Consider the following 24,231-nt stretch of genomic DNA (forward strand, 5'->3'; position numbering starts at 1 on the left):
GCGTGGCAGATCAGTCGTTGGCTGGACAGTCCACAATGACTTTCTCCCTCTTCTTCGTCTTCCTCTTTGCCCTCTGTTCTGCTTCTCATGCCTTCCCACCCCACAACCACCATCGTCGTTCTGCCTCTCACAATTACACAGACGCCCTCTCCAAATCCGTCCTCTTTTTCGAAGGTCAGAGGTCCGGTAAGCTCCCTCCCGCCCAGAGGATGACATGGAGAGGGGACTCTGCTCTCTCAGACGGCTCTGCAATGCATGTATGTATATATACACACATCCCCTAGCCCCCTTTCTCATAACTTTGTGTTTTTTAGTGATTGGGGGGGGGGGGAAGTGAGCGGCATTTTCTCATTTGCGTGTGAAACTGCAATGCAGGTTGATTTGGTGGGAGGGTACTACGATGCAGGGGACAATGTCAAGTTCGGTTTTCCCATGGCATTCACAACCACCATGCTTTCCTGGAGTGTTATTGAGTTTGGTGGGCTCATGAAAGGGGAATTGCAGAATGCTAGAGAAGCGATTCGTTGGGCTACCGATTACCTCCTTAAGGCTACTGAACATCCAGACATCGTTTTTGTTCAGGTTAATGACTTTTCTCTCGGAACCCCCTCTTCATCACAATTGTCGTGTGTCATGATTTAGTGTTATCATAGTACGTACTAAGGTTGATTAGTTTGAGTTTGTAGGTGGGAGATGCGAGGAGTGATCACGCTTGTTGGGAGAGGCCGGAGGACATGGATACCCCAAGAAATGTGTACAAGATCGATGAGAACAACCCTGGTTCAGAAGTGGCGGCTGAAACTGCAGCCGCTCTAGCAGCTGCTTCTCTGGTTTTCAAAAAAAGTGACCCAGCTTACTCCAAAACTCTAGTCACTAGGGCTACAAGGGTATATGGCCCCTTGAAATGAAATGAAATGAAAAATCTCTCCTTGAACATGTTTATGTCTTTCCATTGTGAAAAAATTGAGGTTGTATCTGCTTGTGGGTACAGGTGTTTGAGTTTGCTGATAAATACAGGGGATCCTACAGCGATGGGCTGAAGCCCATTGTATGCCCTTTCTATTGCTCTTACTCTGGTTATCAGGTGAAGTTTCAGCTGTTCAATTTTTCCATTTGAGTTGTTACAGTGGAAGGTCAATTCAAAGGACGTCTTGGAAATATGGCAGGATGAGCTGTTATGGGGTGCTGCTTGGCTGCACAAGGCTACTCGGAAGCCCATGTACCTCGACTATATTCAAGCGAACGGGCAGTCACTTGGGGCTGCAGAGATTGATAACATGTTTGGGTGGGATAACAAGCACGTTGGGGCAAGGATGCTTCTTTCCAAGGTCCAATTATCGTCGCATTTCTTCTTTATGTTGAATATAGTTATGGTTTTGAACTCATATTTTTGAGCTTTGGAATCTAGGAGTTCCTGGTTCAGAAAGTAGAATCGCTCCATGACTACAAGGGTCACGCAGACAATTTCATATGTTCCATAATTCCCGGCACCTCTTTCTCGTCGTCCCAATATACCCCGGGTGAGGCCCCTAGTCCTTCTCAATCTTTTCCCGAGCACTCTCAGATGTCATTGCGTAACAGTTAGTTTTGGGCGTTGCTTTTAAGCAGGTGGGCTTTTATTCAAGATGAGTGACAGCAACATGCAGTATGTGACGTCCACTTCCTTCCTGCTCTTGACCTATGCCAAATACTTGACCTCTGCCCACATGTCTGTCAACTGTGGTGGAATCACCGTCACCCCAAAGACTCTTCGTACTATGGCCAGGAAACAGGTTCAAAGTCAAACCTCATTTATTGACTATTGTGACTCTGCTGGTAGTTTTTAGCTTTTACAGTTGTGAAGTTGAGATGGATTAATTTTTACTACTACACTGGTGATGATTGATGGTTGACGACTCGATATCGATGGGCAGGTTGATTACTTGCTGGGAGATAACCCCCTAAAGATGTCATACATGGTGGGGTACGGTCCAAATTACCCGCGAAGGATACACCACAGGGGCTCATCTCTACCGTCCATTGCAGCGCACCCTGGTAAGATCCAGTGCTCCGCAGGCTTCACTGCCATGAATTCACAGACCCCCAATCCGAACGTACTGGTGGGCGCAGTGGTGGGTGGACCGGACCTGCATGATAGCTTTCCAGATGAACGGTCAGATTATGAGCAGTCAGAACCAGCCACTTATACTAACGCGCCGCTTGTAGGTGCCCTGGCTTATCTGGCTCACTCATTCGGCCAACTATAGTGTATCCCCAGATTTTTATCACCAGTATTATCAATTTACCATAGTCATGTTTGTTTGCGTGGTGTTTCTCGGAATTTAAGGCTCGAGGTTAAGAGGGTACAAGTATAATATATGGCACAATCCCCGAACCGCGCAGCTCATTTATAGATTGTGGGAAACGCTTACTGTGTTAAGCTCTTGTTCTTTCTTTGCAAATCATCTTCAAGCTCAATCACCCGTAAAAGATCCGCGGTTGTCCAACTTTGAACTTCAGCATTTCCGGCGAATCATTTATTGTGGCTACTGGATAGAATGTGGCCCGTTGTGAATCAATCGTTGGTAACAAAGAGAAGCGAGTGTGTGGGGAAATGGGAATAAGCTAATGGTAATAATTACTCTATTGTTTTGTTTTTTGGGCGGGAGAAACGACAATTTGGCTTGAAGCGTTGAAATGATGAGAGAATATGTGGAGGGGGTGTGGTTTTTCTTTCTTTCTTTTTTTTTGTATTGCTTTTTTTTTTTCCTTAGGCTTCGTTGGGGAATGGTGATGGGACTACATGCGGTCCAAAAAGCTGCTTCGACTGTGGAAAGCCATTGGGTTGTGTCAGGCATGTGAGCAGTAGGAACGCAGGACCCTAAGCTATTCCTCCCATCAAGATTTTCTTTATTTATAAATTATATCATTAAATTTTTATCTTCATTTTATATATCCCATTAAATATTTAAAAAAAATATACTGTCAATATAGATATATATATTTTAATAATAGCTAAAATATATTTATAATCCTCCATTTTTTTATAATATTTTATTTTAATTTTTAAATTTTATAAAATATATTTTTAGCCTTTTTTTCTTTCATTATTAATTTTAAATAATTTTTTATATTGATAATTGCTATTTTAAAAAAATTAAATTAAATAAGTCAATGATTGAGAATATTTAATTAATATTTAAAAATTTAATATACTTTCTTTGATCTAAATTATAAGACATTTAATAGGTTTTGAAATTTTTTTTTTATTTTTTTAACAAATAAATTAAATAATAGAGATAATCAGAAAAGAGGTAAAAAGAAAAACTTCATATTTATACTTGAATAAAAGAATATAACTAAATTTTATTGGTATTTAAATTATAATTAAAAATATTTTATATTTTGAATTGAAGGAGTACGATTTTTGTGCTATGAAACTAATGATATTAAGAGTAAAAGATTAAAAATACACTTTTTAAAATTAAAAAATTAAAATAAAATTTTATATATAAAATTAGAGGATTGAAAGTATATTTTAACCTTTAACAAAAATAAAGTTAATAACTTATTAAATTTTTTAACAAAATTAATAAATTTTATTTTTTTAATTTTGATAAAATATTTTATATATGACTTATAGATAAGAATAGAAATATCTATGACAAAATTTCAGTGAAGGTCTCTTGATCAAATTTAATGAAAAAAATTCTTAAAATTTTTGAAATTTTACTACAAGTATCGGGTATTGAAGTGAAATTAAATTTATGATTAAAATAATAAAATTGCCCTCATTTAAATGAACAATATATTGTAGATAAGATAACTTATTCATTTATATACTGTATGTTGTTCATTTACTTACGAAATGTTATTAGTTACCCTACTTCACTTCTTTATAATACTACTTTCACTTGATTCCATTACAAGAGCCATAAACAAATAAAGTAGAAAAATGAATAATATTTTAAAAATAAATGAATAACAATATATAGCATGAAACGAACAAATCATCTTATCTATGATATGTTGTTCATTTATATGAGGGTAATTTTATTATTTTTATCACAAATTTAATTTCAATTCAATACTCAGTACTTCTAGTAAAATTTTATAAATTTTGAAGTTTTTTTTAATATTTTTAGTCAAGGGTTCCCCCTTGAAATTTTCCTACTATCTATTCATGTCTCCATTTAATTGCCAATGGAAAAGGGGGCAAGGAATCTCTCCATTTTTCCTCCCTCATTTCCCTAATCTCCACCATTTATTTGTTTTATTATTAAACAAAAAATTACTTAATAAAATAATTTAAATGGTGAGCATTGAAAAAATGAAGGGGAGATAATTGAGAGACCTCTCTCCCTTGAAAAATTGTGAATCTACTTTCTTCTCTGTTACTTGTTTTCCCCCATTTTTAATTATTTTCCCTTTAATCCCACAATCCTTCACCTGTATAAAAAAAGTAATAGAAAAGTTAAACATATAATTTTAACTCAATTATAATTTTTATCTTTGAATTTTAGTTCATTAAAACTCAATCATTATAATTTTAATCAAGTCATAACTCAATTCCTAAACTTTTTCGTTTATAATTTAATTTTTATAGTTTCAACCACTTAAATATTTGTTCTTATATTTTAAAATTTAAATATTTATAATATTTATAAAGATTAAAAAGGTTTATTAATTTAAAATATTAGTAATAAATTTTAACATAATCTTAATCTTTATAATTTTATTTTTTTAAGATATAGGGATCAATATTTAAGTGATTGAAACTATATGAACTAAATTACGAAAGTCAAAATTTAAGGATTGAATTATAACTGAGTCAAAATTTCAACGAGTGAGTTATAACAAGTCAAATTTTAAAAATTGAGTTACAATTAGGTCAAAACTATAGGGATGAAATGATTATTTTTTTCAAAAATAATTATTAATCATTTTTAATCTTATTCTTTGTAATTTTTTATAAATAGAATAAAAAAATTGTACATGAAAGAAAAAATATTTTTAAAATAATATATTTAATAGGAGTGAATTTAAACAATTGTTAATAATTCAATTATCTTTTCCAGATCACGGTGAGATTATTAGTAATAATGATGTCACTTTATATAAAAAATGAATATCTAATTATTTTCTTTCAATTCTATGCTTTACAACTTCTTCACATCAGTTTCATTTTATTTGTTGACTTTTCTATTAGGTTTTGATATTGATTTTTTAACTTTAACAAGATTTTAGACCTGATGCACGGGAACATTAATACACATCGTTTACGAGAAATAGATTACAGGAGAATGACAGCTAAATTTTATTAATTTTTTTTAAAAATAGGACAAGTAAAAATAACTACTCTCTTTGTAAAAAAATATAAGATATTTTTAGTATTTTAATGCGTAATCATTATTTTTTTTAAAGTACCTCAATTAATAATAACTTTATATTTATTGTAAGATGTTTAATATGGGTAAATATAAAAAGATAGGATTAGTTTGAAAGTAAGTAACTATTTTATTGGGATAAAATTCAGTTAAAAATATAAATAGAGGAAGTATATATTTTAATTTCTTTAGCAACTGATTAACTATATTTTCTTATTCCTAGTTCAATATAAGAATTTTGTTAGTTATTGGAATATACAAATGTAAATAATAGTTAATTTTTATTTTCACACACTTTGTTTTAGAATATATCAAAATATATGACTAACATTTTATTTGGAAAAATAAATGATATTTTTAGTCGAATCTCATTTCCTAATAAAATAATTAATTATCTTCAAATTAATACTATCTTTTTATATTTATTATTATTTAATAGGGTATTTTATTTTAAATTAAATATAAAATTATTTATCTATCATGAAAACTTTGGATAAAAAGTAAATTAATTATACTTTAAAATACTTAAAGGTAAAATTAAAATTTTAAAAATATAAAACATGAAATATAAATTTAATTTTAATTGATATTATTAAAATTAATTTTTTAAAACAACTTTAATTTATAAAAAAAATAATTGCATCGGATGCCATGATTGACGCAAATTAAAAAGGATGGAGGATGATATTATAATACTCTCCTCATCTCAAATTGAGATATCTTTAAATAAAAAACACACGTATTAATAAAATTTATTAAATATAATTTACATTCTTATTTTTTAATAAAAAATGTAAACTTTAAAAAATAATCTCCATTTAATACTTTATTTATAAAAGAATGTTAAAGATAGAGAATACATGAAAAGAGTAATATTAAAAAAATATTATTAATAAAATCTTATTTTTGTTAAAGTGTTTTATATTTTGAAATGTTTAATCTCTTTCAAAAGCATTTTATAATTTGAAATGGAAACAATAATAATTTCTAACACTACATATTGATAATTGAAAACATGGATTACAAAAATAAATTCGTTTTAAATGTTCAACATTATGAACTCATCTTCCATAATAAACGTAGTAACATTTTCCTGAAAAAGTTGGTGATGTTATGAAGTTAAGCAAGTAGAAAAAATAATATTGGGAGAAAGCAGAGAATAGAGAAGGAGATTTTTTTTTTATAGATTATTGTATCTTTTAATATAAATAACATGCCATATTTATAAATTAGGATGCACGGATATTGATACGGGTATCAAATATGATACGTATATGATGCACTGATACTTTTATTTTTAAAAATATAGGATGCGATATATGCATATATATTTATAAAAAATTATAAAATCATTACAAATATAATTTCAATTCAGAAAATATTCAAATGCATATATAGTCCTTTATAGTAATACTAAGAAAAACATAATCATTATTTATACCTTTATTCAATTTATACCTAATTACTTACCACCTAGTCTTCATTAATAAGTATGGTATTAATATCTTCTCCCCTTGACTATCCTTTGTAAAAAAGATAGCTTTTATATGTGGGTCATCGAGAGATAAATTTGTCACTCCAGAAATTATAGTAACATCAAGATCATCTCACTCATCTCCATTAATGTCTCACATCTTAGACTTGCCTTGTTTATATTTTTCACTTTTCATAGTCATGAGTCGCGAATTAGTATGGGCATAAACCAAGTTTTATACCCTTTTAGGATTAAACTTGTTTCTTTTCATTGAATTAATGAATGAGTAGGAACTTCAATTCCTTTCACAATATGATGAAGAGCATAGCTCCATAAGAAGCTTAAAAGCAAACTTTTGAAATAGAGGAGTTGAAGAATCATGCATCACCCACCAAAATTTTGAATCCAATGTTCATCTATTTTTAATAGAGTCAAAAGAAGTATCAACTCGTAACTTTAAAATATCAGATATATATTAAAAATTAAATTTTTTAAAATAAAAAAAATAATATTTTGACACTTTATGAATACATATTGAAAAAGTATCATCAAGTATCGATATCGGATATGATATCGATATGAATACGTGATGTAATTTGAATTATTGGTATATTACAGTACATAAATGATAAAGGCAATTAAAAGATAATTTTCTAAAAAAGTTTCTTGAGAGAAAACGAAGAGGAAGATGAAGAGACGAGAAAGATGAATATTCACTGCTTTTTTAATATTCATAACAGTAAGATATTATTGGCCAACTACTGCCACACAACCGGAGGTTAAAAGAAAAAAAAAACTACAATCTGATAAACCGATACTCAGCGTTTTAGACATTCAAACCAAACAACTTTGTTTCCCTCAAGACCATCATTCTCTGTAGTCAGCGGCTGATGACTTCTTCACCTCGTTAATTAGCATCATCCTTTGCCATAGGAACAGATCTTGCCTGCAAGAAGATAAAGACCGCAAAATTGACTTCAATCTCACCAGCCTCCATTTCACTTTCAATTTTAAGATGATCAATCAAATTAACACCATATCATCGTCCTAATTATTACTTCCTAGCAAGTGTGCAGACGAAATCACTCACCAGATCGCGAAACTTGAGGATGTAGAACATCTCCAAATATCTTCGAGTCTCGCGCCTCTCCAGCTTGGACACGTACTTCCAGAAACTATAAACTCCGGCCAATGTCATAAGCCTTTCGGAATAGATCTTCCACGTATACCTGTATATGTTTTCGTCTTGTAATGAGTGTAACACCACGAATTACCTATCAGTTTTAAAGAAAAGAAAATCACGTACCTTGCATAAATTCTCTGAAGTCCACCGTCGGATATTTTATTCCAATGGCTTGGGTCGGCCTTGCATCGTTGGAAGAAATCAACTAACAACTCGGAAGCTTGGTCGGGGTGGTAAGGATCAATATGGAATCCTGATATGCCATGCTCGATGATCTCAGCAGGACCGCCATGGCAAGTAGCAAAAGTGGGCAACCCACAAGTCATTGACTCCACTACTGTAAGTCCAAAAGCTTCATAGAAAGCAGGCTGAAGCAAGAGAGGAAACAGCAGTTGACATTCATGTTCACATGGTCAATCATCAGTCAGTGAAGAGATATTGACATTTATATATGGTACCTGAACAAAGGCACCTCCTGTGTCCGCTACATAGCGATACAACTCACCATTGCGCGCTCTATTTGTCTGGGCAGCTATCCACCGGAAATCACCATATAATTTATATTGTTTGATGAGATCATGCATCTTCTGGATTTCTGCGATTTCTTCCCTGTCGCTTGACTTCTTTACATCAATAAAGCCAGCTACCACAACGAGGTTGACCTGTTCCCTCAATTTGCTGCTCTTACCAAATGCCTCTACCAAACCAGTCATGTTTTTCACTCGATCTAGCCTTGCCATGGAGAAAAGTATGGGCTTTGTCCTATCTTTCAGTATACCACTGCCACAAACATCAAAAGCATAACAAACTTTTCAGCTAAATGCGATCAGTTACTGTTACTGATCTTGCCAGAGTGCAATATGAAAGAACGAGAGGCGCTTCTCAATTATTTTTGCAACTGCTTTTGATATTCTTTTTTGCGCCCCCCCCCTTTTTTTGGGTACAAGGAATAGATTTTGTCCCTAGCATAAAATATTTCTTTTGAACACTGAAAGCAATAATATATCTCTTCCAACTATATTGTTACATACACAAGGCTTGACTCTTGAGGTTTGGACCCCTAATTAACCACTTTCTAGAAGTACTTAAATTTAGTTAATTGTACCTAACGATTGAGATGTCCCGCGATGAAGGACATGTGGCGATTGAAACCCAAAGAACCATATGCAAACATGGATAATGGAATAGAGAAAGTTGTGAAAATGAAATAGACTTACATGCATTCATCAGTATTCTCGGGATCATATAACATTTTTTCGATGGAACCGTGCAGGGCTGTAAGTCTGTTCTGCTTTTCAGAATAGGGGAAGTATATGCTCATATCCGCTCCAGGAGAGACAATATTGAATTTGGGATCAAAAACATCAATGCCGTGGACAACCCTGTAGAGTCCGGGAAGGGTAAATGCAGTGTGGCTCTCATATTGGCCAACGGTATTCTTCCTGAAACAGAGTATGCAAGTCAGAAAAATGTCTTTAGCTACATTAGGAAGGAAGGATGATTTTTTCTTTTTTTTTAATAGAACAGAAGAACAGATGATTTTCTCCTGACATATAAATAAGCATGAGACTACAAGACAAGGAAAGGATGAAAATTGAAGAGGTCATATAATTGAATGTAATAAATAACAAGGAGAAACTTATAAAGCAATAGGTGTTAGCTCAAGTGAACCTTGAAAAATAACGAGTCCACCGTATCACAATAAAGATACTTACGTCCCTGCAATCTCCTGGTATGTACTGGTGATGATAAAATCAGCATTATTCATGGCTATTAAGTCTGCAGTGAATTGGCATGAAAAATGGTACTTCTCCTCAAAATTCTTCCAATATATACCTGAATCTGGATATTTTGTCTTCTCCAGTGCATGTGCAATCGTACACTAAAAATACCAACATTTTAAACCGATGAGTCACATTCTCAATAGATGATAAAATGAACTATGCATTTTCAATAGCAAATTAGACAACATACTAAGAACGACAAGATACCTGAGCAACTCCCATCTTGTAAGCTAGTAGAGAGGCAACGAGATTCCCGTCGCTATAATTTCCGATGATGAAATCAGGTTGGCCCTGTAACTCAGCAACAATTTCACTGGCAACATCCTACAACACATATAACCATCAACATAAAAACATAAGGGATGAATTTGGATTAAATTGCCTAACTACAAAAGCTCATCTCCATCCATGAACAAAATTTTAAGGGCACATTTATACCAAAAAATTAGTTCATAATCATGGAATTTTTCATTCCATAAGTATTACAAGACATTTACCTCTGCAAAAGTCTCCAGATAAGGCCAAACATCAAACCTTGAAATCCATTTACGGAGAATTCCATTCTCTGATCTGAAAGGGACTCGCAAAATATGAGTATGTTCAGTACCACAAACTCTTTCTAGCCGCTGGTTGCATGTTGTGCCTTTTGCATCAGGTATCAATCTGGTAACCTTTTAGAAAAGCGCAAAGAATTGTAGCTTCAATTAAAATTTAGAAGAGCTTTCTAAATTAAAAAATTTGATCCCAGAATATACACTTACAATCAGAATTCTAGGAGTGACATCCAGTCCTTGCTTCTGGATTCTAAGAAGCATCTCATTCTCAAGAGCACGCACTTGATCCAGAATATAAACAACCTGCAGATTAAAACCTTTTACGGTGGATGGTGCTGTTACATGATAAATAACTATGCGGGAGCGAGATACAAAATATGAAAAATGACTAACAAATTTGAAAGGTTAAGAGGGAGCAATGAACAATATTTACAAATATCACATGTTATGCAGTGATGGTATATGGGAAAATAACAAGACTATACCTGGCCACCAGTGTCAGGTAAACCCAAGACATTGGCTTGCCCAAAGTAGCCATGAGGAGATAATATAACAACGTTAAACACCATAGGCACTCTCCCAAGAAAAGTCTCGAGTGTAGAAGGATCAGGTGCTTGAAGAATGTCTGAGAGCAGATGCATCATCTCGGATACTCGTTTAGCAGTATCACCCCAACCTTTCTCAAAACCCATTCCTTGCAATCTGGACACAGAGCAAGAGCTCAGAAATGAAAACATGCAGGCACAGCACTAGGCAACAGAGGGTAGATAAAGTAAATGCAGGCACAAAAGGTAAGCTTACACATATTCGAACTCAGAATAGTGCGTATCAAGAGCAAACTTAGAAAGGTAATCTTCAGCCTTGGACAAGGCTGACTGGAGTTTGGCTATGTTTTGAATACGGTCGTTTAACATAAGTGCCTGCACCATAATTATCAGGGAAGAAAATGAAAGACAGTCACCAATCCACATTCTATAAATTCCTCGCACCAATGCGAAATAACAATATAATTTACTATAACAAAAAGCTTTAGTATAACCACTTGAACAAAGGTAAACTTTGCAGAACAGAGGAAGTGGACTCACATGCCCTTTGTACGTGTGAGCTCGGAGGAAATTAAGAAGTGGCTCCATAGAATCTCTGTTGTGAAACATTATAGAAGAAAGGTGACGGTTGAGGAACTGAACACCATTGCCAATGGATGAAGAGCGGGTCGGACGGGGAAATGTTGCATTGAAAGGCTCAAAATCAAGCTCCAATACAATATGGTTATTAATCCTAATAATTGGCATGAGATAAAAAGCAAGCAATCATTAATTGTATAATTCGCAGTCAGGAAAGATGAGGAAGTAGTAACTCAAATGGATTCCATACCTTTCATCTGCAAGATCTTCCTTGAAGCGAAGATATTCGGAAACGGTCAGTTGCTCAACGCTGAGTTCGAAAACATTAACACGGACATATTCCCAAACACCAGGTCTTGGACGAACTGCTATTGCCACAAAAGGAGGCGAAACTATTGCATCCTGTCACAAAAACGATGTTACACATTTTCAGTGTTTAACTTGCTCGTTGCCACATTAGCAAAAGTTATTACTGGTATGATAATAGGTCAATTTACCTGTGCGGACTTGAGGATTTCACAAAACTGGCTATCTTTCAGCTCCGGCGATGCTTGGTCTTCTCTAATAATGTTTTCAAGCTCATCAATCAAGTTATGGGGTTGCAAGATACCTTTCCCTTGTCCCAGATACCTTTAAACGCAATGTCGACGACCATAAATAAATTTGAAATAGCCATAAACTACACTCTTCTCCCACCCAAAAAAAATAATTAAAAAGCCAATTTGTGACAGTTAACAAAACCGGATTCGACTTTCCACGTATTATTTTCATCTCCCCACTCCCCCAGGCTTTAGAACACAAAGTGCTGCAATTTTAAAAACTACGAAATCAAGATTGCATTCGACTTCAAGAAGAAAAGGGTAATACAATTTCCCCCGTTTTACACCCGATCGGAGTAGAGTAAATGATGATTCTGTTTTTCAGGTTTTATTGAATGAAAGGGTCAAGAACCTGGAGAATAAAGAAACGAGTTCATTGCGGTGAACATTGAGGACATCCTCTACTTGGTTTCTGATACTGGAATTTCGGGTAAGCCTGGGCTGAGGCATGAAGTCTATCTTCTTCTTTCCCTGCCAAAAAGGTGTGCTTCTCCGTGGCAGTTTCTTCCAGAGTACTAACTGAATGATGGTCTTATCGATGACACTCTCTTCCAGAGTGTTTGATTTTGTTGGTTATATCAAAGTTGATTGATCTTGTGTTTCTTTAACATGAAAAATAACTGTAAGAACCGAATTATGACGTGTTTGCTTCAGAATAGCTGCTTTCTTAGTATGACGAAGCGAGGTCAAATAAAAGAAGCAGTCGTGCGCGGGAGATTCGCTGCGTCATGTATGGTCGAGAAAATTTTTGCAAGGGAATGTAGAAGGAAAATAGAACTATTGACTGTACCCAAAAAAAAAAAAGAACTACTGAAATTTAAATTAATGCTTTTATGATTTACAAAAAAAATGTAAATTGATTTATTTTTCTGAAAAATTAAATTCGTCTGTCTTTTGGCATTTTCGTTCATATGAGATGAAGAGTTCAATTTCAATTTTCCTAAATCAGGTTATATTGCTTTTTATAGTTTAAAAAATATACATCATATTTTATTTCTTAAAACGAAAATAAGCCCTTATAAAAATTAGAAGATGGTCAAAACATTTATATTATAATTAATATTAATTTTATTTTAAAAATATTTTATTCTTGTTTATGCTGTGTTGAGAAGTATATAATTTTCGAACACGGCATGTGAGAGATTAATTACGATTTACAAGTAATGAAATTGTTTTAAATATATATATATTTGCATTTAAAATTTTATTCTATTTTTAATTTCATTAATTGATTTTTAAAGTTTACCGTTAAGTTGTTCTCAAAAATAAATTATTCAAACTAAATTTAATGACTTAGAACAATAACAAAATCTCCAAACTCGGTCCTATATCACCAAAATATAATGTTGGAGGTATTTTCATAATTTTATAAACAATAAAAAGATTATAAGACTAAGAATAATGTGGACTCTTAAGCTAGAGCCCCTTGCTCTTCATGTTTCAAGAAATACAGTTGGAACTTTTAAGTGGTGGTTTCTCCTCAAGTCCAAGATCAAATAAATGTAAGGGGGGAAAAATAAGAAAGAGTTGGCCTTACTTAATATATAGATCCCCGCAAACTCTTTCCCCCCCACTTTAGTTTTCTTCATTAATTAATAAAATACATAAAAATATTCATTGATTATAAATCAATAAATCATACAAGCCATTGACATTTTTTTTACGGTCAAATTTTTAAAAAAGAAGACATTATAGACAAATAAAAAAATTGATTTCAACTACAGCCCGATTGGTTATCTAAATAGAAAATTCATTATTTAATAATATCTATTTTTTTAACATTTTTAGTGACGTAAGATATTTTTGGCATTTGGACCACAATACTATATTAAAAAATATTGATTACTAAAATCCTAACATTCAAAAGCATTCACCAGTTAATCAATGATATGGCTTGCACCAATCCAATTTCTAACCAGCTTGCTTTTCTTGATTAAGGTGATATCATGTTGCCTAGGGTCCTTTTTTTGTCATTAGTGGCAGTTCTGCCTTGCCTGAGCTATTCAGGTTTCACAAGCCAAGCATTGGATAGGGGTCAAATCCTATTCAGTCTGACTTGAACACATTATTATTTTTTTATGTTTTTAATTTTTATGTGAATAATATTTATTGAATGATATTATTTTTGATTTAAATGTCACCATAAATTATATTATTTTTATGATCTTTTTAAACGTTTCTTATCATTACAATTTTGTTTAATCTCTTTAAAAATTTAAAATCTATTTTAAATTAATATTGTGTAAAAATAATTGATAATGATTGATTCATGTAATTTTAAAAAATTACTTTTCATTCTAATATTATTTTTATGAAGAATATATTTGAAATGATAATAATTATATTTTTTTAAAAAATATATATTTTCCTAAAAAAATATTTTTTAAAAAAGTTTTTCAGTTGATCAAGCCAAAGGCCAAAGCTGACCCGAACACTAGATTTCTAAGTTGACTCAAATTTCACATCGAGCAAGAGTAATGCACGACCTGGCCTTGCCCAAGTGAAACCCTATGCAGACTCAAACCCCGTTATTTTTTTATGCATTAATATATAATATTGATTATTTATATCATAAAATATATAAATATAATTATTTTGACATATAATTAGAATTGAGTTTAAATTATTTTGCATTGCTAATATATATTTTTTATTATCTGCAATTTTTTTCTTCTTTGCTGTTTTTAAATAAAAAGGAAAAATATTCTATAATTTAAACTCAATTCTAATTATATATATTAAATAATTTTATTTATACGTTTTACGATATAAATAATCAACATATATTAATGCATAAAAAAAGGGTGTGGGTTTTGGTCCGCAGGAGATGGAAATTGGAGCAATAGGGAGGGGTGGGAATAGGGTGGCAAGACTTGCCACTCAATGGCAAAAAAAAATTGAAGCCTGGACAACTCAGTATCACCTTAGCAGAGAAAAAACAAGCTGGTCAAAAATTGATTTGATACAAATCAAGCCATTGATTTATAATGTTATAGTGAATACCTTTGAATGTATAGTATTGTAGTAATAAACATTTTTAATATAATGTTGTGATAAAAAAGCCAATATTTTTTTTTTATCAAAAACTCTTTGTTTATTTCAACTTCTTTCTAACCAAAGGAGACCTTATAAACACTAAAGAAAGAAAGTTCACCGGCTACCTGTTGGTCAAAAATAAAAGCAACCGCCTGCGAGCAGCAACATGATGAAACTTTGCATCAAGGTTGTTAGAATTTTTCATTGAAGCTATTAATTAAGACTGAACTTATCACGTCAGTCTTTTTAAGTTCAAAAAAGTTTACAATCGAACTGTATTTTTGAAATTTAAAATAATAAATTAAACTCAAAAGAAACCTTTTTAAATCCTATTATATTTTTTAAAATTTAATATAAAAAATAAACACTACAAAACTAAATGAGTGCAGTGTTTACTTCAAATATATTTTTTAAAATTTTAAATTAAAATATATTTATATATAGGTCAAGGTTTGAGGATTGAAGGCTGACCTTTTAACCATAAGAACCAAGGCCGCCCGTCAAAATGGAACTTTAAAATAAAATTAAACTTAACAAAACTAACTTACTTAGACCCTAACATTTTAAAAACTAGCCCTAATTAACAACTGCTTCTCAATACCAAATCAAAATATTAAAACATAATGTTTCGAAATTAATTGCCCAAGCCGGCCGACAGCCCTATTTTTCAACACCAAACCAAATGCTTCAAAATATTAAAATATAATGTCTCAAAATTAATTGCCCAATGCTAAAGGGCTAGCCCGACCTTAATTGCCTGTTCTATTTCTCAATACCAAACCAAATGCTTCAAAATATTAAAATATAATGTGTTAAAATTAATTGCCCTATGCTTCACAGTGCATTACTTCTAAGTTATTTTTTCAAGACATCAAATTCAAGCGTCTGCGAGAGGAAATATTACAAACAGAGCTGTTGGGATATAATAACACACCACGTCAGAACAGAATTTAAATCCACTTACAAGTAACAATAAAAACACACAGGAATCAGAGTTCAAAATAAAATTCACCAGCAGTGATGTAGTCACAAGCACAGAAAAGGAGATACAAAAAACACAGGCAATAAAACAAGGACAAGAATAAAAAAGATTCTAGTATTCATCTCCCTCATCATCCTCACCCTCAGCTGACTCTGCACCCACCTCCTCGTAATCCTTCTCAAGAGCAGCAAGATCTTCACGAGCTTCAGAAAATTCCCCTTCTTCCATACCCTCACCCACATACCAGTGGACAAATGCTCGCTTAGCATACATAAGATCAAACTTGTGGTCAATGCGAGAGAACACCTCCGCAACACTAGTGGAGTTTGAAATCATACAAACTGCCCTCTGAACCTTGGCAAGGTCACCGCCGGGAACAACAGTTGGTGGTTGATAGTTAATACCGCACTTGAAACCAGTAGGACACCAGTCAACGAACTGTATGGTCCTCTTGGTCTTGATGGTGGCAACCGCAGCATTCACATCCTTGGGCACAACATCACCCCTATACATCAGACAACATGCCATGTACTTACCATGGCGAGGATCACATTTGGCCATCATTGATGAAGGCTCAAACGCACTGTTGGTGATTTCAGCTACTGAGAGTTGCTCATGATAAGCCTTCTCAGCAGAGATGACTGGTGCATAAGAGGAAAGCATAAAGTGAATTCTAGGATATGGGACCAAATTGGTCTGGAACTCGGTCACATCCACATTCAAGGCACCATCAAACCTCAAAGAGGCAGTTAAAGAGGAAATGACCTGAACCAACAAGAAAAATGATGTTATTAACCTACAATGTCGGAGAAATTGACCAAACAAATTCATACCCTGAGAAATAATTAACTAATTTAAATTTGAAGAAATATACCTGAGACACAAGACGATTGAGATTCGTGTAGGTGGGACGTTCAATGTCCAGGGAGCGCCTGCAAATATCATAAATAGCCTCATTGTCCAAAAGTACAGCAACATCAGTGTGCTCCAAGAGAGAATGGGTAGAGAGAACACTGTTGTAGGGCTCTACGACAGAGGTGGACACCTGAGGTGACGGGTAGACTGTAAACCCAAGCTTTGATTTCTTTCCATAATCAACAGACAGCCTCTCCAGGAGAAGCGAACCAAGCCCAGAACCAGTGCCTCCACCTACTGCGTTGAAAACCAAGAATCCTTGCAGCCCAGTGCAGTTGTCAGCAAGCTTTCTGATGCGATCCAAGCACAGATCAACGATCTCTTTTCCAACTGAAAGGATAAAGTTAAAACACATAATAAATTATAAATGAGATGTTGACCGTATATATGAATGCGTGAAAATAAATAAACAAAACTGCTACCACTAAAACTTACTGGTGTAATGACCACGGGCAAAGTTGTTGGCAGCATCTTCTTTACCACTGATCAACTGCTCAGGATGGAAGAGCTGGCGGTAAGTCCCAGTTCTCACCTCATCAATGACAGTAGGCTCAAGATCTACGAAAACAGCTCGTGGCACATGCTTTCCAGCACCAGTCTCGCTAAAGAAGGTGTTGAAAGCATCATCACCACCGCCAACGGTCTTGTCACTGGGCATTTGGCCATCAGGCTATAGAAAAATTTTACATAAGTAGGGGCATTTGAATAACAAAAAAATTATGCAACGAAACCATTAAGACCAACCGCACAGATATGATAAATTTAATGGAGTTCGATTACAACTTGTTTAGAAAACATAAGTAAGAAAAACAGTACATAGACGAATAAAGAAACGGATTTAAGGTCCAAAAAACTCGGAGAGCACAAAACATTTTCTATGCAGACCGCGCATTAGGCAGAACGAAAAAGATCGAACTCGGATCTAAGAAAGAACAAGACGGCTTAGACCTGAAATTCCTAGATCTGGAGACTCAACGTCTCAAACAAATTCTGACACGAGTCGGACAATAATTCAAGATATACATGATAAAATTCAGATCCAGAGACAAAAACCAACAGTCATGAGGATAAGACCAAGATCCAGTCATTTAGTAGCATAAAAGGAGCGAATGAGAAGGTACTCACCCCAATTCCGTGTTCGAGGCAATAAAGCTCCCAGCAGGCATTTCCAACCTGGATACCGGCCTGACCAATGTGGATTGAGATACACTCTCTCATCTTCGTAGTGCAAAGGAGGTGAGTGAAAGAATGAAAATGAAAGCGCAAGGAACAGAGACAAGGCAAGGAAGGAAATGAAGGCGTTTATCAAGACGCCTCCTTCTGAAACCTAATGCAGAACGTGGTAGAGGTTTGGATAGTATTTATAGGAGGAAGGGAGAGAAATTTGAATTTCGAAATTAGATGACTCCATTTTCATTTCAATTAAAAAGAAAATAAAATGGAGGCGTGCTTTCACTATTTTTTTTCTTTCTTTTTGGTCAGAGTGCTTTCACTTTACGCTGCGGCAAGTGTCGGGCTAGCTCCTAGCTGTCACCCGTTGGCGTTCTCTCTTGGCAATGCCCCTTAGGCCTCTGGCCTAGGCGTTACGGTAACAAATTTTGGTTTCGCGCTTTCGGGCTTTTGGCCGAACAAAAACTCAATTTATTATTATTTTTAACTCGGCGTTGGTTCTATACATACACAAAATATTAAATAATTACACTATTTTATTAATAGTAATATACTTTGTTAGAGTTTTTACGTTAGGAAAAAAATTATATATTTAGTTTTATACACTTAACGTGCTTATTTTTAACTAAATTAAGACATATAAATCTTTTATAAATTATTTATTTTATAATAAAATTTTGTCATTAATATTATGAACACATTTAAATTCATTTCTTTTAGTTTGATTTGATAAAATTATACTATTAAGTATGTCAAATTAAGTGCCTAAATTTTATCATTTATGTTATATATATAAATATGTAACAAAATTTTATGCAGTTGTTCTTGATGGTTTGACAACCAAAATGCAAATCCTCCCCGTATCCTTGTTAAATTCATCTATGCATATTATAAAAATCCTAAAAGGTCGCATTATTTTTAAAACATGGATAGTGTAAATTTCTTGCATGTATATGTAATAGTAAATAGTACTTTCTTTGATTTTATTTATAAGTTATTTCTATCAATCTCATCAATATCAATATAATAAAAATATAAGAAATAAAAATAAATAAAATTTCAAACATAACTCTTAAGTAAAATATAAAAAATAAGTTAATCATATAATATTATTTTTCTGTCTTTCTCTCTCTTACTTTTTAAAAGTGACTTGAAAACTTTAATTTAAAATAAAATAATTCTATCAATAAATGATTTACAAAGTGGACTAAATTATACTTTTAAAAAGTGATTTTATATACTAGATCGGACAAGTATTACTTAATGCAACTTATTTTTTAAATTTATTGCACGCGCTTTAAGAGAGATGATGGAATATATATCAATAACTATTTCAACACTTAATGTGAAACTCAGTTAGATCTCCAGGTGAAAATATTGCAATCAAGTTTACCAAACAACATGTTAATTAGTAAAAAGAAGTTGAGTTGAACAAACAAAAGAAAGAAATTGAAGAGTATTGCAATTAATATAAAAGATTGTCGCTGGGTTTATATGCATGTGAGAACATGTGATAGGTCTCATCTCTTACGAGTAGCTGTACAGTTTCATCCATTAGTCATGATGATACGATGAAGAGGTACTATTACACAAGATATATGCAATTGAAAGATGGATTGAAAGCGATTTATTAGTCAGAATAGATTTTCAGGAGAATAGGAATATATCGTTCTAGTCTGAAGCATAAAAGATTAAAGATCACTTTCGGCTGTTTTTTTTCCCCGGTATCAACGCACGTTATCACGTATGTTGACTCACGTATATTGAGGAATGGAATGCAACGTATATACTAATATATCAGAGCAAAAGAGGGGAAAGAATAAGTTCCGCTGGGAGAGAGTACACGAGGCTGGGCAAACAACTTTTACTATGAACACTAAATAGAACAACAGTAATAATTTGATTTCACTGTGGTTTTGTCTGTTTACCTCTTTCCACTGTCACTATAAAAAGGATCCGAAGGGTGAGGGGTGTTGCGCAGAGAGTGAGTTATTACCTCTAATTATCTGGCAATGGCTTCATCGTCCTCAAGTGAGTATTTCAAGCTTGTTAAAGTTGGAACAGAAGGTTTTGCCTGTCTGGAGGAGAGAATGGCCCCACCCCACCGGCGTTCTCTTGTTCATCATTGCTATCAAGTTCATTATGTGATTCATCGTCACCCAGGAGGACCTGTCATTGATAACTACGAAGCTGTACGCAAATACGGGGGCGTTATAATTCTCAACTCCTCCTCCACAAACCCCCCACACTTCCCATTTCGCAGCTACTAAACCATGACAAATCAAATAAAGTGTGTGCGAATAAGAATTCCGCAATGAAACTGCATGTCAAAGGCCCTTCGGTGTTCCTGCTGGCTGCTGCATGTGCTTTATATACAACTGTTTGTGGTTTCCTCTGTGTGTGTCTGTCTGTGTGCTGATCCCATGTCTCTTGTGGTGAAATTAGCTTTATAATTATGTCCTGTAATATATATATATATATATATATATAATTCAGTTGAAGACATGGTATATTTATGGACAGCTAATTAAATAGGTGGTCTGTGTCTCTTGTGACTGGGGTTTTTTTTTTTTTTTAAATAAAAAATGTGCGAAGCGATGGTTTCACTTTGAAGGGTTTGAATTTTACACAAAAAATGTCCAATTTTTTTTAATAACTAGATATTAAGTAAACTAGCTGGACGACATAATTTTTGGACAAAAGCATCTCCATCAAGCCATCGATATATATTTTCACTTTTGCTCCCGATGATTCTTTAGTAAAATGGTTAACACTTGGCATGATTTGATCAGCAAGAAGTTGCACTCCGCATGTTAAAGTCGCCGGACGTAGCTTGATAGGGAAAGAAAGACTGACTCCGCAAATAAAGAGTCAATATATATGGCAGAAACTGGGGAAATATATATCCATAGTTTAATGCTAAGGCTCGTATGAATATATAACCAACGGTCATACATATGTTTACGAGGCGATGGCCCTTCGCCTCAGGATCTAAAGAAGACTTCTCAAGTTATGAAATTAAATTTTAATTTTCTCACGAGTTCTAAAGTTTGAAGCATGGTTTCCGTAAATACGTTGGATATGATCAGAGAATTGGGTGTGATTTGCTGAGCATACTAATATGAGATTATCATCGTCACAATTATTTTTACACGTTCAAACCATCACATAAAACTAGCTGAAATTAAACTTCTAGGAACTAGCTAGTGCGTGGACAGTAAAGAAATAAAAGCGAAATTATGTTTTAAAGATTTAGCGGACGTAAGATAATTAATTTACTGCCAGCGGATTAACGCATAATATATGTATGTATGTATATATACCGCCAATATTCTTTGATACTAATTGTTAATTGCCAATTCATGATTAGCTAACCAGACTAATCAGAAACTGAAAAACTGCAGTCATGCAAGCCAATAATATGTAATTATCCTATGCATCTCATCTGGACCAGGAGTATATAAACTATGGCAAAAAGATCTGCTTCAACGGTGCAGGGTGAGCATCTATTACTAGCACTTTAAAAAGGAAGCAGATAATGCTCTAATTGAATACAATCTGTATGTCGTCGTCCTCCATCGTAGCATGTTCACAAACAAAAATAGAGATGGTTTAAATTTCGCACTCTTTATTTATTTAGTTAGGAACATGATCACAGTTGAAAGGCACCTGCATATTTATCTTATTATTGTCTTGCACATATAATATTCTGATTTCAGGGGCAAAAATTCCCCTAGACCATGGTCATTGCTCGACGACATCGATGGATCCGTGATATATCAAGGCATTTATCCATTGACCCATTGATATGTACTTTTTATATTCTGGTTCTGGAATATAGCTAGGTCTTGCGGTTAGTTTTAATTCTTGAAGGAAGAAATTCAAACGATAAGTTTGACCTGTCGGTCCATTCCCTTTAGTTCATTGCGCTTTTTGTCAAAGATACCATTTCAAGTGAGGCTTCAGAGACTGGATCGATGAGAGAATCATATATGATCGATCCACAATAGGCAAATTTCAGATCCTAAAGGGCAGTCGAAGATATTGTACCTTTGTCTAGTGAGCGGAGATGCCTGTTTAATACTTCGATGAACTAGATAGCATCAAGACTCTGGTTCGGAGAGTTGGTTCACATGGCTAACAAGGCTAGGTTTGATATATGGTAAGACCAAAAACTCATCCTATTGATTTGTCAACGCGAGGAGAGCTGTATGCAGAATATGCTTGGTGGTGTTTAAAGGTGAGAGACTCCACTACGACAAGATTAACATTGAAAGTGGAAAGAGGAGCAGCGGAAGGCAAAAACTAGCGTCGGGCGCAATCGCATAACCAAGAGCGTGACTTTTTACTTTTAGACTGTCTGATCTGATCCGATGAGTAGAATATTATATCAGGAGCAACCACGACTGCAATTCCTTGTGGTTGGAATTAAATAAATGGTTGTTATCACTAGCACAGAAAAGTCCTGTGTTTAATACTTATTTTTCTTTATATTTAACCGTCAAAAAAGGGCATGAAATGTATTAAAGTATGTCACACCTTTGATAGTTTTTAACTGTTAATTATTTAATATTTAAAGCTTATCTAAAAACAAGCGTCAAATATTTTGATTAAAAAATTTTGGCCATAAATACTTGACAGTTATTTTTAAATAAATTATAATTATTTTAAAATAATTATCAAGTATTTATTATATTTTTTTTAAATAGGAGGGCTGCTTTTAAAACATCCCTTAATATGAAGATGCAGATACAAAATAAAACAGTTAGCCAGTAATCAAAAATAATACAATAAATGTTTCTAATAATATTTACTATCAGGTAACATTAAAATTTCTATACTTTTAGCTTTAAAACCTAAAAAATATATACTTAACTTATTTGAAAACTAAGTTCCAAAAATTAAGTGGCCCATCCCATGAAAATTAGCCAAAAAAATGTGTATATATATACATAACTAATTATTATACCGACCTAACCATTATCGCTACCCACATATTGAAAATACATTGGGACACCTCTTCAAGAATTTCTTTTACATATGCAGCTATATGACAAACGAAGTAGACGCCCTCAAAGTGCTGTGAGCAAATAGTCACAACAATTTCAAGTTAATAGATAGCTAATTAAAATTGGTTAAAATTTATAATTGAAGTGTAATTAAATTTGATATATATACATTGTCAGATAATGTGGTAGGGACATGGGTGATAATATCCTTCATGAACTTCATCAAGCAGTAACCACAATCATTGCTTTAATATGGCTGGAGTGGACACTGTAAAAAAAACACACATATCAATAAAATTATAAAACATGACAGTTTCTTAATTAAAAACTTGGCCAATTAAATGAATACCTCAACAGTTATCCATTTCTTTGAAAATTCGAATGCCCTCATCGTAGGGGACATAGTCTTGTTGACCGCAATGTGATACAACACCACAACTCTAAAAAGAAAATATGGAATAAATGTGAGAAATATATGTATATGAAAACTAAAAATAACAACAAATAACAAGTGAAAAAATCCAACTTACTCATTAAAAAGTACTATCATATATTGTATGTTGCTTGATTCTCCATTAAGGGGATCGAGATACCATATTTTTGAAGCAACAAGATCAACCACAATAAGCATCCAATGTTCCCTAACAAGAAATAGTACGTGTTACCAAACAAGTAAATATAACAAATATTTACTCGTAAAGTATTAGCAACTCACCCTTAGCATTTATTTAAAAGCATTTTTGATTTTCAAAAGCTTGTCCCAAGGTACCCTGTAAATGGTTTGTCAAATTCAATATCCAAATCCTTAATCTTCTCAAATAGCTCATCACTTGTTAATGGCAAAAGTGTCTTACCTTCTTCTAGTTTCCATTAAACGCTTTTCTTAATCGCCGATAATGATATTCTTAGTGTAAAAACCTATAATGCCTGAGGTAAACATTCTTTATTCCATATTAACGCCTCATAGAATGTGTTTTCTCTTCACAAATAAGGCATTCAAGCTGCCATTTAATGCTATACCCTGATAGATTACCA

The 24,231-nt window shown here is 33.4% G+C and overlaps 3 protein-coding genes across 3 annotated transcripts; 1 reads left to right on the forward strand and 2 right to left on the reverse strand.

The window, feature by feature from the left end:
- On the forward strand, positions 1–2,850 carry LOC129306565 (endoglucanase 17). The gene is made up of 8 exons (XM_054947237.1): positions 1–257; positions 376–582; positions 687–887; positions 992–1,084; positions 1,167–1,328; positions 1,409–1,520; positions 1,609–1,772; positions 1,914–2,850. Exons 1-8 carry the CDS (start codon positions 36–38, stop codon positions 2,244–2,246), a joined length of 1,494 nt encoding a protein of 497 aa, XP_054803212.1. The 5' UTR covers positions 1–35; the 3' UTR covers positions 2,247–2,850.
- Positions 2,851–7,552: 4,702 nt separating this feature from the next.
- On the reverse strand, positions 7,553–12,586 carry LOC129305712 (sucrose synthase 2). Its single transcript, XM_054945721.1, has 15 exons — positions 12,437–12,586; positions 11,983–12,115; positions 11,736–11,887; positions 11,447–11,639; positions 11,163–11,281; positions 10,847–11,063; positions 10,569–10,664; positions 10,305–10,478; positions 10,015–10,131; positions 9,739–9,905; positions 9,241–9,465; positions 8,482–8,803; positions 8,147–8,391; positions 7,931–8,069; positions 7,553–7,786 (listed from the first exon to the last, which is right to left on the reverse strand). The coding sequence occupies exons 1-15, from the start codon at positions 12,532–12,534 to the stop codon at positions 7,748–7,750; spliced, it is 2,436 nt and encodes an 811-aa protein (XP_054801696.1). The 5' UTR covers positions 12,535–12,586; the 3' UTR covers positions 7,553–7,747.
- A 3,432-nt stretch (positions 12,587–16,018) lies between these two features.
- Positions 16,019–18,360, reverse strand: LOC129305714 (tubulin alpha chain). The gene is made up of 4 exons (XM_054945722.1): positions 18,143–18,360; positions 17,453–17,687; positions 16,977–17,347; positions 16,019–16,867 (listed from the first exon to the last, which is right to left on the reverse strand). Exons 1-4 carry the CDS (start codon positions 18,233–18,235, stop codon positions 16,214–16,216), a joined length of 1,353 nt encoding a protein of 450 aa, XP_054801697.1. The 5' UTR covers positions 18,236–18,360; the 3' UTR covers positions 16,019–16,213.
- Between the last annotated feature and the right edge of the window lie 5,871 nt (positions 18,361–24,231).

This window comes from Prosopis cineraria, unplaced genomic scaffold (genome assembly GCF_029017545.1).
Source record: "Prosopis cineraria cultivar Desert tree isolate PC_DT_omini unplaced genomic scaffold, ASM2901754v1 PC3, whole genome shotgun sequence".
In the NCBI taxonomy this organism is placed as follows: domain Eukaryota; kingdom Viridiplantae; phylum Streptophyta; class Magnoliopsida; order Fabales; family Fabaceae; genus Prosopis; species Prosopis cineraria.

Bases quoted from the DNA above. Each gene is read 5' to 3' on its own strand.
- LOC129306565 (XM_054947237.1), top strand. From the start codon at position 36: ATGACTTTCTCCCTCTTCTTCGTCTTCCTCTTTGCCCTCTGTTCTGCT. The intron at 258-375 runs GTATGTATATAT...ACTGCAATGCAG, and splicing joins CAGACGGCTCTGCAATGCAT to GTTGATTTGGTGGGAGGGTA. The intron at 888-991 runs GTATATGGCCCC...TTGTGGGTACAG, and splicing joins TAGTCACTAGGGCTACAAGG to GTGTTTGAGTTTGCTGATAA.
- LOC129305712 (XM_054945721.1), bottom strand. From the start codon at position 12,534: ATGCCTCAGCCCAGGCTTACCCGAAATTCCAGTATCAGAAACCAAGTA. The intron at 11,064-11,162 runs GTAAGCTTACCT...CTCTGTGTCCAG, and splicing joins TATTCTGAGTTCGAATATGT to ATTGCAAGGAATGGGTTTTG. The intron at 8,392-8,481 runs GTACCATATATA...CTCTTGCTTCAG, and splicing joins CAGGAGGTGCCTTTGTTCAG to CCTGCTTTCTATGAAGCTTT.
- LOC129305714 (XM_054945722.1), bottom strand. From the start codon at position 18,235: ATGAGAGAGTGTATCTCAATCCACATTGGTCAGGCCGGTATCCAGGTT. The intron at 17,348-17,452 runs GTAAGTTTTAGT...TTATCCTTTCAG, and splicing joins TGCCCGTGGTCATTACACCA to TTGGAAAAGAGATCGTTGAT. The intron at 16,868-16,976 runs GTATATTTCTTC...TTGTTGGTTCAG, and splicing joins TCAATCGTCTTGTGTCTCAG to GTCATTTCCTCTTTAACTGC.